This window comes from Mytilus galloprovincialis, chromosome 4 (genome assembly GCF_965363235.1).
Source record: "Mytilus galloprovincialis chromosome 4, xbMytGall1.hap1.1, whole genome shotgun sequence".
Classification (NCBI taxonomy): Eukaryota; Metazoa; Mollusca; class Bivalvia; order Mytilida; family Mytilidae; genus Mytilus; species Mytilus galloprovincialis.
Window position 1 is genome coordinate 87,920,670 of NC_134841.1, and position 14,285 is coordinate 87,934,954.

Below are 14,285 nucleotides of genomic sequence, written 5' to 3' on the forward strand. Positions count from 1 at the left end.
TGTTGTCTGTTTTCAATTGACAGAGTTTTTGATTGGCCATTGTGTCATCTGTTTTCAATTGACAGAGTTTTTGATTGGCCATTGTGTTGTCTGTTATCAATTGAGAGTTTTTGATTGGCCATTGTGTTGTCGGTTTTCAATTGACAGAGTTTTTGATTGGCCATTGTGTTGTCTTTTATCAATTGACAAGGAATTTGATTGTCCTCTTGGTATCTCTGTCTTCTTTTTTTTTTACCAAAAAAGTAAAAGGCATTAATAAAACGCTTTTTTAATGGAAAATAAAGATAAAAAATTGTTACATCTGATCCATCATTGCATCTTACACAGACAATTAGCACCATATATAAAACACAGAAAGGTATAAACAACAAAAATGGAAAATCGTGATGCCTTTTAATTCACATATTTACACAAAATAATGCTGACTAGTACTTTTTAAACAATAAAATTGAAAAGAATAATATTAAACTTTCCTTTCTTGTTTTATGAGGTTTGTTAACTTTCTTTTCAATTTTGATTTTAACATTATAACAAGCTATCCTTCCATTTCATCTATATAAACACATCCAACATACCTCTTTTATTTGTTCGATGTATCCAATAAATTGGCCTTAAATAACAATACTGATTAAGTAGAAAACTATCAGTTATAAAACACCATTTCATACGCCATTTTTGCTCAGAAAAGAAAAATACTAACCATGATTGTTGGACAAGACCCATATAAAAAATGTATATGTAAATCCATAAAACATTTGACACATTGCTATTAGCACTGATAATGTATCTGTGTAAGAAAAATAAGACATCTTGTGTAATGATACCATATCTTGGCAGTGAGGTCAAATAAAAACATCAAATAAAAAACCTTAAAAACAAAACAATAATATCAAATGCAATGGTAATAAGACTTACCAAACATAATATTTACACTCCCCAGGTATATCCATTAAACAGTGCTGGTTTAATATTCACCCTTATAGTCTAAATGCAAACTATTATCACAGTTTCATTGTAAGTAAAATACTGGATTCTATTACCTTAATAAAACTATCTTGATTAATTCTACTTTGTATTTTAAAAAATGAAAAGTATTCAGCTCGAATAGTCTACACAGCAAAATAAAACAATGGTATAGACAAATATATAAAATACCTTAACTTGTTGCTTTTTAAAACTTATTAGTAATCTTGTCAAATCTCTATAACTTATCAAGCTCAAAATTAACAATTTAATATCAAGACCAATCAAAATACAAATTCGTGAATGTTTCAGTTTTCACAAAAAATCAAAACATTATTGAATATTTTTACTAGAATGGTACATGCATTAAATTAAAGTTCATAGGAGATAACTACTATCTACCTTTGAATGTACCTTTTTTTGGCATGATTACAAACAACATTAGAATATTATAGTAACTTGATGTACAGTTATCTCCCATTTGACAATATACAATTATCTCCCTTTAGACATGCCCTTTAACAAAGTAGCATATTTGTTAGAAAAAAAATATTGACACAAACCGTGCAAAATTTAAAAGTCACAATATACCAATGTTTAAATATGTTAAAACTGTAATATTGTTATGTTTGTTTAAGATACATTCATTGAAGCTTCTATTTATAAAATTCTACGCTTTCAATATTCATTTTTGTTTTCTTCAGTTGAATTGTGTAGAATTATTGATTATTAACTTCATCTGGAAGGTGAATCTATATTATCTATTTTAAAATTATCTGGTCTGAAAAATGCTCGACCAATTGATTAGGGTCAAAGTATTATGATCAAAATTTTTTATAAAATGCACATTTTTGGATAAATACATCTTTATAGTAACTAATATATGCTATTAAACATGTTTTAGAGCAAAATCAATGAACAAAAAAAGAAAAATTTGAACAAATTATAACACATTTTTTATTTATCATGTATCACAAATATAAAATTTAACAAATGAAACGTAACACATATTTGCAGGCATGCTAAATAATTCATTTGGAAACAGGAAGTTCATATTACCAACATTTTGAGGAAGCAGCACATTTACTTATATTTTGAGTATTTAGCACATTAACAATTATTTGTAGTAAATAGCACCTAATGTCTTGGGAGTTTTCAGAAATAAGACAAATTTATCATGATCTTTTCAACTCTCAAAACAAATGCAACACACATGTACAATATCAAGGATTTTGATTTTTATTATTCGTCTTTAACCCTTTACATCTAGCATTCACATATGATAATCTGTGCTATCATGAAAGTTCTAGGCAGATTGAAAATTATATCATGTTCTCCGATGTTAATTTTATACATTTTCAGAAAATAAGTTGGTCTATATAGGCAGTTTTCTCTGTTTGACTGACATATTAATTATTTACATATAAATATGATAAACAATATGGTCACAGGTCATGTCATTTTTTCATGATTGTAACATTATCACCATTTCACAATTCCAATGGTTTTTGCTACCAGTTAATGGTTTTCTTTCCTTGGGCTTTCATTTATTCATATACTGTAAGTCATAGGTATATCTTGATTCAATTTAATTCCTGATCATTTTAAGGGTGGTCTATTGTAGGCTCCACGCATTCTAAATCCTTGACGTCTCCCTAAAAAAGAAGTACAAGATCTTTACAATATGTCATTTTACTATAATATATTAGTTAAAGTTCAATTTGTAAAACACATTTACAAAGATATGAAAAAGACAACTGCTGACAAAACTTTGCAAGATAAAACTTTTTTGATATGCATTCCAAAATATTTGTGACACAATAATTGAATTGAAGTTTAAATATAATCTTTCAAAAAAAGTCTGATAAGCCAAAAAGGTATATTTGAGGGACAATTTCTTAATTTGTTGAAACTATATTGGTAGTAAATAAACCTACTAAGAACTTATAGACAGACTGACATACAGACTAGAAAACATAATACTGCCCTACTTTTGTAGGTGGAGCATAAAATGCTAAATAAGTATTACAGTCTCAGGCTGTTGATAAATGTTTTCAACAAAACTCATTTCTCTCAATGCATCAGCACAATTTTAAAATGATTTTTAAAATGAACTATATAGGCCTACCCTGTGCATCTAACTTTTCCAAGCATTTCCTCACATGATCCCACAAGATGTAGATATAATACTTCTGATTTTCATATTCTATCCTTCCACCCAATCCAAACTCTTCTAAGAACAAGCTCAATACCATGTTATTAGCAGCCATTTCTGTTCTTGGCACACGACACAGGTATGGCATTTTGTATGCCACTGGATCACTTATCCACTCTAATTGTACACGAATGAAGAAATGTTTGACCTCCAAAACCTTACCCTCCATCTGAATGTCACACAAATGACGATAAACCCACTCTAAATACGACTCTACTTCTAATTTAATTTCAACATAGGTCATAACAGAAGTAAGATGAATTGTCCGTGGAGCTTCAATACTTTGTATTGGGTATGCTGATTTAGCCTTGCAAATCTTGTAAAGTTCTTTGGCTTCTACGAGATAATTATTTTCCCCACAAGCAGTCAGTAATGCCCTTATCGTCCTCCTGTCTAGATCTCGGGATACATTTGCCTGGGAATGAACTTTAAATGTCCAACAACCAGCGTGAAAATCTCCACATTCTAAAGCTCCTATAATAAGTCTGTTCAGGTCTTCTATGAAATCTGGAAGACAAAAAATATAAATTCTCATGATTTATTAGCAATTCTTTTCTCTCTTCCTCTTCTTATAAACTTTAATGCCATGTTTCGTCCCATTTTGAAGTAGTTATTGGTGAAATCTTTAATTGAAAGTAAACTGCCATGCAAATTATCTTTGTATTTCTATGAAGTATAAATCTGTTTGTTTCATATGAATGACATTGTCTGGTCTTTTAAAACCTTATGTTTGTCTGATTTGAAAATGACAGTTTTATCTAATATGGCATTATTTTATCTTGTGTCTGAGTTGAATATGGCATTATTTTATCTTGTGTCAGAGTTGAAAATGGCATTACTTTCTCTTGTGTTCGAGTTGAAAATGGCTATTTTTTTCTTGTGTCAGAGTTGAATATGACATCACCTTGTTTCACTAGCATTTTTTTATAACGCTTTTTGGAGAAAAGAAAAAAGAACTCCTTAATCTTGTTTATACATAGTACTAAAATAACCTACTTACCAAAATGTTCATTCAACTCTGGATCTGTAAAATATAAAATATCAATTTAATTCTTCTATTTAGTATTTTAAATGTAATTCTTTCAAGTATCAATTTGAACCACTGTTATACAACTGTGGAACATTATCCTACCTTCATGGACATTTTAATCAACTAATCTAAACAAAACAAATACTTCTGTATATTATCTCTGAAAAGTTTGTCTCATTTTGTTCTGCCTATACTATTTCTGTAGATTCAGTTTTTTAGTGGGTACCAATTTTCACAGATTGAGGAAAACTTATGATGTTAAAATTTAACAGGAACCTTTGTGTTGTCCAGTAATCGCTGACAAATAGCCATAAAGTGTAAAGCGTATGCCTCTCTAGTTATCTATATCATAAATAAACAATGTAAACAAGTACTTACTGTTTTCAATGATATCAAAACAACTGCTCAACACTTTTAAGGCTTCTCTTGGTTTAGTGCTCGTCAAGAGCTGGTCAAACAGATCATGTAAAATGGATATTTCTTGCTTCAACTGCTGAAGACCCATCTTGGCCTGTGCCTCCCAACCAAAATCTAAAAATTCAATCCCATTATTATTTTGTACAATTGCTTTATTCATACTTCAGTGAAGGAATTTTGCTCATGTATTGTCAATACTATGCATAAAATAGTATTGTGTTGACCTTAACTTATCAGTTATGCAACAAGCTGTGTTAGATAGAAGTTGACCTAACCAAGTGCACATATACATGTATATGTACAAGCCATAAGCCTTTGATTGATTTTTGAGCATTTAAATATGATATAAAAGATAATTTTTTTTGTCTATTTTGTAGGGTTCTTATAACAACTCAATTTCAATCAGTTGCAGACTTTCCATAGAGATTTTTTTGCAAACCGAAATGGGTTGATATATGTATATTGGTATTCATGTGGGCAAGATCGCTTTCTATCCAACATAGCTCAAATAGTTAAGAGAACAGGTCAACTTTACATAGTCAAAAAATCTATTTGTTATTAAGTACTGAGGAGAAAAAAAATATCCTCTGATAGAATTGTATTTTTAATAGTGTTGTCAAATAGCACAGTTTTGCCTAACCGGTTACTCGGATAATCGTTTGACCGATGAACCGGTTAACCGGTAGTTAAAGTCGATGTTTGAAGGTCTTATTCATAGTGCCCTACAAATGTACATTTTATGATACGATGAATTGAGGTTTGTCCTTTGGCTTTATAAGGCTTGTCGAAGATGGCGTTTAAAAGAGCTTCATATTGAAAAAAAAAAAAAAAACTTTTGATCTTGTCGAATTGAAAATGTTTCGGATACAATGATTCTTTCATTTTTTCTTAATGAAATCATGTCTCAGAGAATAATGTGGAGTGTTTCAGTTTGATATGATTAAGCCTGTTACTCGTATCATCAAATATACATAAAGTTACATACACATTGATTTGCATTTTACAATTTTTGAGTCGCCATTTCATTTAAAGTAATAGTATGACAAATTAAGCCTTGAACGATGGAGGTTGCACATTCAGATGTAGGTATACGCAATATTAGATTAAAAATAAAATAATGAAGTAAATCGTAAATTTTAGTTGGATAACTGATTTAAAGTTAATGTTTTGTTATACTAATTATGTTTACTTAAGATCTTGCCTTGAGCTTTGGATAAACAATAGAAATCAGTATACTATACAATTGATCTGTCAAATAAACTACCTTTACGATAATTTTTAAATAGAACAAAATTATTCAATTATTCAATGATTTCAATATACATTTATATCAAATCTGTTAAAATTGAAAAAAGTCTGGTTAACCGGTTAGTGTTTTTGGTATTCAATATTCGGTCCATCCTACAGTTAACCGTTGACAACACTAATTTTTAAACTGTTTCTGAGCTTAGAGTAAATATTTTTCTGAATTGAAATATCAAGAACTTGATAAACACAGAGTTTTTAATTAACCACATTATGAAAACAATGTTCTGACTCAGGTATAGAGTTTTCATCCATGCATGTTAAAGTACATCAAAGTAAAAAGTGGCGTTAAAAGTGCAAGTGTTAGTAAATTTGTGTCAAGATATCAAACAAAGTGTTAAAATCTCATATAGAAAAGGTGTCTTTGTGATAACAATAGGAACATGTGTAGTATGAAAAACACCTTCAAAGTGGAAAAACTGTGGATTCATATTTTTCCTAGTTATCAATTTTCGTGGATTGAGGCTAACTTTCCTGGTATTGTCAAAGTCTGTATACAACCTCATAGAAAAAATTATAATTTGTTGAACATTTAAAAATTTTTGATTCACATGTTCCCATTAAAATTAGTATCCCAACGAATAATAATGAATCCATAGTCTAAAACTTGAAGTGCAATTTGTTGAAGCACAAACATTAACATTATCCTTCATTTTATTATATACCTTTCTCAGAACCGAACTCCAAATCAAACTTACGAAGATGTATGTTATATGCAGTTCCAAGATCTTTTACTTTCAGACAAATATTAATGGCTGTTATACAAGATAATGGTTTCCCAGATTCTGAATATTGATAAAATGGTACAGAATATTGAATAAGAATTTTCATGATCTTATGTCCATCCATCCACCATTTCTTGTCTTCACAAAAGTACAACAGTCGGTTACCAATATAAGATATTGACCGTCCATCAAACTTGGCCAGAACATCATCATGTGATTCTGAAATATATTGGATCATTTAAATAGAAAATCTTGTTGTTATTGTAAGCAATATTCATTATGTGAATAATGACTGCTTGATGTTTAATGCCAGCACTATTGTGTTATTTTGTAGCGGTCAGTTTTTATTGAGGGAGTACAAAGAGCTCAGAGAGGACCACCTCCCTTTGGTAGGAAAGTGAAACCAGTTTTGTTAAAGTTTCCATAAATTTTTACTACTAATGAGATTGTTTATCCTTTGGAAACTGCAGTGACCCTGTACTTTATTGATGATATGAGAAAAATGTTTAACATAAAGCGGCAAATCAAAGTACAATCCTTAGGATGAGAACACGATAATATGATACAAGTATGACGTAGCATTGTTCTAGTACAACATAAGGAGCTGGATTATTTCCCTTACTTTTGAACCTTATTTGACTGTCAAATTAAATTACCAATTAAAGTGAAATGAGACCTGCTGAATACGTACACACAAGTTATTTACATTTGAGGAAAATTTGTATGCACAGAATCTTCTAAGCACTTCGTCCAAATATCAAAACATATTTTTTGTTTGTTTCTGACTGGGAAATCTTTTCAAAATTAAACACTACAAAGTTATGACCAGTAGGTCACTCTCTAAAAAAGTTTTAAATTGGTATTTAATAAATGGATCAACTTCAAAGACAGTTTGGTTTACAAGTTTTCAAGTTTATTCCTATAACCATAGTTAATAACAATGGTATACAGAGAGCAATATCAAACAAGAATGTGTCCATAGTACACGGATGCCCCACTCGCACTACTATTTTCTGTGTTTAGTGGACCATGAAATTGGGGTAAAAACTCTAATTTGGCATTTAAATTAGAAAGATCATATTACAGGGAACATGTATATTAAGTTTCAGGTTGATTGGACTTCAACTTCATCAAAAACTACCTTTACCAAAAACTTTAACCTGAAATTTGCACTATCATTTTCTATGTTCAATGAGGCATGAAATTGGGGTCAAAACACTAATTTGGCATTAAAATTAGAAAGAACATATCATAGGGCACACGTGTACTGAGTTTCAAGTTTCAAGTTCAACTTCATCAAAAACTACCTTGACCAAAAACTTTAACCTGAAGTGGAAGGAACAGACGGAAGGACAGACGGACGAACGAACGAACGGACGCACAGACCAGAAAACATAATGCCCCTCGACTATCGTAGGTGGGTCACAACAATGGTGAAACTTAAGGTTTACATACAATAAATGCAGCATGAAATAGCTTTACCTTGTTGGTATTGTCTTAATAAGTGAAGCATAAATTTATTGAAAGCTTCCACCAATAGAGCTGAATTTTTCACATTTGTAAGGAACACCACACCATAGGCATCAATGTAGTAGGAGTTATCTAACTCTCCCTGCTGACACAGCTCTACAAAGGTTTCTCCTAATAAGGTCCAATTCTTTGTGTGGTAACAACTCTACAAAAATAAAATATTTTCAATCATACATTTTTCTTCTGACACTATGAATGTTTAAAATTTGTAAATGTGCTTGATTGAAATCTCCCTAAGATAGATTTTGCAGAAAATTTCTGTATTTTGAATGTACCTTGTTCTTTTTAACAGAATGTTCAGTATTTGAAAAGCTAGAGTAATTTCTTCATTATCAAAACACTTTACCATAGGGAAAACATCACACACTACAAATGAAAATTTTTAACACAAATATAAATTCTACATCTGCAAAGAGTGATACAAATTTTAACAGCTGAGTGTGGAGAAACACGGTCTTTTTATGACGCTGTGAATTTTTAAACAAGATGAAGGCACTTTTTTTCACTGATTTACCAAAAAACAATTCATTTAGATCCATCAAATGTTTCCCAGGGTTGGACAGATAAACGGTCAACAGGATGACTATATGATCCGGTATTTGTTTATCTCAAAGATATCATTCAAAATGCCTACTGCTCATCACTACTCCACTGAGCCTGTCTATAACATACAGGTTAAACAACTCCTTTGACCAAGACATTAAAACTACTGGTTAGTCTATTGTTTCCCGTTTTTATCTTTTATAAAAACTATTTTTTACCTGTATTTTATGATATAATGCTTTATAATTGTCAGTTGTTTTGATGCTGTCTTTTAATACTACTTCTCCCTCTTCTATCAGTCTTGAAGTATCAAATGAGTCATCCACTTTTTGTTGGAACTGAAAGAAAACAATTTAGCAATGAATTAATGCCTTATAGACAGTGCTTTGCAAGAGTACTCATATTTATCAGAAATTTATGGTCGATGAGGTGAAAAAATAATCAAACATGCTCACCTACTTTGCTAAGAGAATAAACGGGGTTTTAACTTTTTTGTCCTTTTTCAATACAGTCAAATTTTATAAATTCATTCAAGTTGTAAAAATTCAGTAATGTATTTTACAATGTAAATAAATGACAAGTCACACATATTGTTGCTTCTATAATATTGTATAAGTATAAGAGGCTCTCAAGATCCTGACTAGCTTGCAAAGTTATACCTTCATGGCTGAAGAAAGTATAAGTGTCGGAAAAAATGAATTTTTTTTTTTTCCATATCAGATTTTTTATTAGGAGCAAAGTAATTAATAAAACATACTACATACCTGGTAAAGACCTATCCTGTTGGGGTATCAGTTGATCTGTTACTGAAAGTGAGTCATAAGAATGCCCTCACTCAGTGGTTAAATGGTTGCCGTTTGTTGCAGTACATCATATTTGTTTTTTGTTCATTGGTTTGTACATGAATCATGCTGTTAGTTTTCTCTTTTGAATTATTTTACACTGTTACTTTGGGTCTTTTTATGGCTGACTATGTGGTATGGTGTTTGCTAATTGCTGAAGGCTGTACAGTGACCTAAAGTTGTTAATTTCTGTGTCATTTAGTCTCTGGTTGAGACTTGTCCCATTGGCAATCATACCACATCTTATTTTCAAACACACAGACATGTTTTGACTGCTCAAATGATGATTGAATTTCACAATTGTATTCTTTAATATTTCCTCCTAAATAAAGGTGCAATTGAACACATCCAAGGTGCAAGATATACTGTGTGCCTTCACCAAGTGAGGGCCCTCATGGGGTTTTTGATTATGTGATTACTTGGCCGTTTTTTTAATGATTATTTGATTATTAAGCCAAATATTTCATGATTATTTGATTACCTAGGACTGTATTTTTAGTTTATGATTATTTGATTAATAAAGATAAGCAAATATTTAATGATTATGTGATTATATTGGCAAAAAAATGGTGATTATGTGATTACTAGGACCCCCCATGAGGGGCCTCCCAAGTATTGCTATTTGGACCAGGTGTTGTTTACTGTTTTGTCTTTATTTGAACTTTGGTCTTTTTTTTTTAGTAGTAGGGTGCTGCTGATCAGTGTCTTTTGTCTTAGCAATATTATTTGGTGCACTTTTAGTACATTAATAAATGCATAGAACCTTAAATTATGCATGGCATACACAATGACAAAAAGAAAACAAACATCATTATAAGTTTGGATATTTATTTTGAGTGAAAATAAAATATAAATATATGTTTTAATACTGATATATAATAACAGTTTTAACAGTAAACCTGGAAAACAACCTTAGAATAGATTCCAAAATTTTACAGGAACGACACAATCTGAAGATGCCATTTCTTACATTAGTACATGTATTACAGACGCTACATGTTGCAAAATAAATCTGATCACTTGATAAAAGTGGATAATAACTCAAGTTGTGGGGGAATGACTTTGTTTCCTACACAGAAATTCATTTTTGTTTACATTTTATATTTCTATCTTAAATTTAACCCTTCTTGTAAAGAAAGCTTAACTTTTTGGCAACTATGAGGATTGTCAGATATACTTGATTTCCATCACAGCTTATGTTAACCTAAATGACTGTGCATCACACAGATCTGTGAACAAGCGTTTTATATAAAGTTATCGAGAGGAGGCTTATGCCCTGAAAACCTTTACTTTTGTAGATTTCTTACTTCAGAATGAGTGACCTACAGTTAATCTGTTTTGTGATGCAGGAAAGCATGAGTGATTTTCATTTAACCATTTTGTGATGCAGGAAAGCATGAGTGATTTTCATTTAACCATTTTGTGATGCAGGAAAGCATGAGTGACCTTCATTAAGCTAGAACATAAATTTCTGAAGTGCAACAAGTTTTAATACGTGTGGACTACATTCAACCTGCAAATATTTACCTGCTAAACATTTGAAATATTCAGTGACTGATTGTACAATTCCTTTTCTGTGACCTCAACATTATGTTTCTGTTGAGTTAAATTTCATTGATAGCCTTAATGAGGACAGGTTAGAGTTTCTTCGTAAAATCTACTTTTTTTCCAAAATTCACAAATTGAGCATAAGTATTTTCGTCTTCTTAGTTTTAAGAATAATGGGCACTAACACAAAATTGTGTAGATATGTAATATTTATGCTCAGCTAGAAACAGGATAAAAATGCTAGGCGACTTACATATTTGTGATTGTTTTTTAGCCTTGCACAACGATATGTATAACATTTCACAATAATGTATCAATTATTACAACCAGGTGCTTCGCAGGGCGCAGCTTTATACGACCACAGAGGTCGACACTGAACAGTTGGGGCAAGTATGGACACATCATTCAAGCTTGATACAACTCAGAACTTGGAATGTGATCAAATTTTTGACATAATAAAGGTTTTTGACACAAAATAAATGTGGTCCAAGATTTTACAAATCTATTGCTAAATACTGTGCAATTGAAGATTTCTTGAAACTTTTCAAAAATTGAAATTTAAAAAATTTGAAAAAAATTTATGAATCTCTTTAAAAAATTGTAGTAAACAAAAAAATCTCCCAACCCCAAAACTCATTGAAACCACCTTGGAGCAATAACCCCAAAACTTAATCCCAGCCTTTCCTTTGTAGTATGGAACCTTGTAGTACAATTTCAGAGATATCCATACACTTAAACACAAGTTATTGTCTGGAAACTAGCAACATGCTTCTTTTTGGCCCTTTTTTCCTACATGTTCTGGGCTAATAACCTTAAACTCAATCCCAGCCTCCCCTTTGTTATATGGAACATTGTTGTACAATTTCAGTGAGATCCATACAATTAAACACAAGTTATTGTCTGGAAACTAGAACAAGAGGCTCTCAAGAGCCTGAATCGCTCACCTTCATTTTTTTTGTTTAAATCATTCATCAATGATTATTTTTGCTTTTCAGTGTGTGCTAAAATATGCCATTCAAACATTCTTTGTATCTGTCATATTTTCTTCACAGGCAAAAATAATGCATTTTACCCCTAGCAACATTGGCTATTTTTCTTGAAGTAAAAGGAAATGAAAGAACATTTAAAATTAATAATAATTAGAGTTATCTCTCTTTGCATATTTTAAGTCAGTGTGTAGAAACCAAAAAAATAACTAAACCTATATAAATTAAGTTAATTATCTCCCTTCAAATATTTCAGACCAAGAATATCTTCCTTTATGCACATTCTCTGGTCATGTACTGGATCTGTGTAAAGTTTAATTAATATTGGTACAGTCATTTAGGAGGAGTTGTGCTTATCTCCCTTGAAAAAAATCTTACCAGAAATATCTTACTTCATGCACATCTACAGGTTGTGTACAAAAACTGTGTAAAGTTTCATCAATATTGATTAATCTGTTTAGGAGTAGTTGCGCTTACAGACTTGTTGCCATTTATAGCTATATTTAACTAAGTAAAATCAATTATCTCCCTTAAAATAATTCCGACCAGAAATATTTTCCTTTATGCACATCCTCAGGTTGTGTACTACAACTGTGTGAAGTTTCATTAATATTGGTCCATCCATTAAGGAGGAGTTGCGTTTACGAGACATATGGACAGACTGACGGACGGACAGGGTGATTCCTATATACTTCCCCAAAACTTTGTTTTTTGGGGGGGGTATAAAAAACACAAATTAATACAAGTTACCCTAAGGATTGTTAAGTTTTAAGTTAAAGTGAAATTGGTTCAGTAGTTTAAGAGAAAAAGATTTTTTTAAGTTAGCAAACAATGAAAAATTGTGTAAAATTATCATTAAAGGGCAATAACTCCTTAAGGGGTCAACTGGCATTTTTAGTCATTAAACTAATTTGTAGATCTTACTTTGATAAACATTTTTGTTGTTTACAGTTTATCTCTATCTATAATAATATTCAAGATAATAACCAACAAGAGGCTGTCACAACGACAGCAAACCGGATTTATTAATATTTATTTGTGTCCTGGCAATATCACAAGAACCATTACTGATGAATGGTGAAAGTGAAAATCGTCAATATCAAATTTGACCTCCATTTTGTCATCAGTATCAACATCTTAAAATTTGAAAAGCTTATAATATTAGATTGAATGGTTCATGAGTAAATGCAACAACGTGAATGGAAACGCCATTTCACAATCTTTCAAGAACCATAACTCCTGAACGGTAAAAGTCAAAATCGACATTATTGAACTTGACCTCTAATTTGCCATCAGTAACAACATATAAAAATTTAAAAAGCTTTGGTTGAATGGTTCATGAGAAAATGCAAGGACACGACTGGAAACACCATTTTTCAATCTTTCAAGAACCATAACTCCTGAACGGTAAAAGTCAAAATCGTCATTATTGAACTTGACCTCTATTTTGTCATCAGTAACAACATATTAAAATTTGGGAAGCTTTGGTAAAACAGTTCATGCGTAAATGCACGGACACGACTGGAAACTCCATTTTTCAATCTTTCAAGAACCATAACTCCTAAACGGTAAAAGTCAAAATCGCCATTATTGAACTTGACCTCCATTTTGTCATCAGTAACAACATATTAAAATTTGGGAAGCTTAGGTAGAACAGTTCATGCGTCAATGCACGGACACGACTGGAAACTCCATTTTTCAATCTTTCAAGAACCATAACTCCTAAACGGTAAAAGTCAAAATCGCCATTATTGAACTTGACCTCCATTTTGTCATCAGTAAAAACATATTAAAATTTGGAAAGCTTAGGTAGAACAGTTCATGCGTCAATGCACGGACACGACTGGAAACTCCATTTTTCAATCTTTCAAGAACCATAACTCCTGAACTGTCAGTAGCAACATAGTAAAATTTTAAAAGCTTTGGTTGAACGGTTTATGAGTTAATGCACGGACAACATTTGATTGCCGCCCAGGCGCCCGCCTGCCCGCCGTACATCCCCAAATCAATAACCGACATTTTTGTCACAAAAATCCGGTTAAAAACTGCAAAATTTGCTTAAAATTACCAATTAAGTGGCAACAACCCCACAATGAGTATCGATTTGTCTGAAAATTTCAGGGCTGATAGATCTTGACCTAATAAACACTTAAACTCCTCAACATATTTGCTCTAAATGCT

The 14,285-nt window shown here is 31.4% G+C and overlaps 1 protein-coding gene across 8 annotated transcripts in view; it reads right to left on the reverse strand.

Moving 5' to 3' along the window:
* Positions 1 to 252: 252 nt before the first annotated feature.
* Positions 253 to 14,285, reverse strand: part of LOC143073300 (uncharacterized) — an 82,478-nt gene continuing 68,445 nt past the window's right edge. For 6 of the 8 annotated variants that reach the window (XM_076248726.1, XM_076248728.1, XM_076248725.1 and 3 more), the window contains 7 exons: positions 8,947 to 9,066; positions 8,138 to 8,330; positions 6,596 to 6,874; positions 4,587 to 4,739; positions 4,179 to 4,202; positions 3,086 to 3,685; positions 253 to 2,612 (listed from right to left, as the gene is read on the reverse strand). In XM_076248726.1, the coding sequence (XP_076104841.1) occupies positions 2,563 to 2,612; positions 3,086 to 3,685; positions 4,179 to 4,202; positions 4,587 to 4,739; positions 6,596 to 6,874; positions 8,138 to 8,330; positions 8,947 to 9,066 (1,419 nt within the window). In that variant the 3' untranslated portion in view covers positions 253 to 2,562. Of the gene's footprint in view, positions 2,619 to 3,085; positions 3,686 to 4,178; positions 4,203 to 4,586; positions 4,740 to 6,595; positions 6,875 to 8,137; positions 8,331 to 8,946; positions 9,067 to 14,285 lie in introns of all 8 variants that reach the window. The other 2 variants (XM_076248724.1, XM_076248722.1) reach the window with 2 other exon arrangements.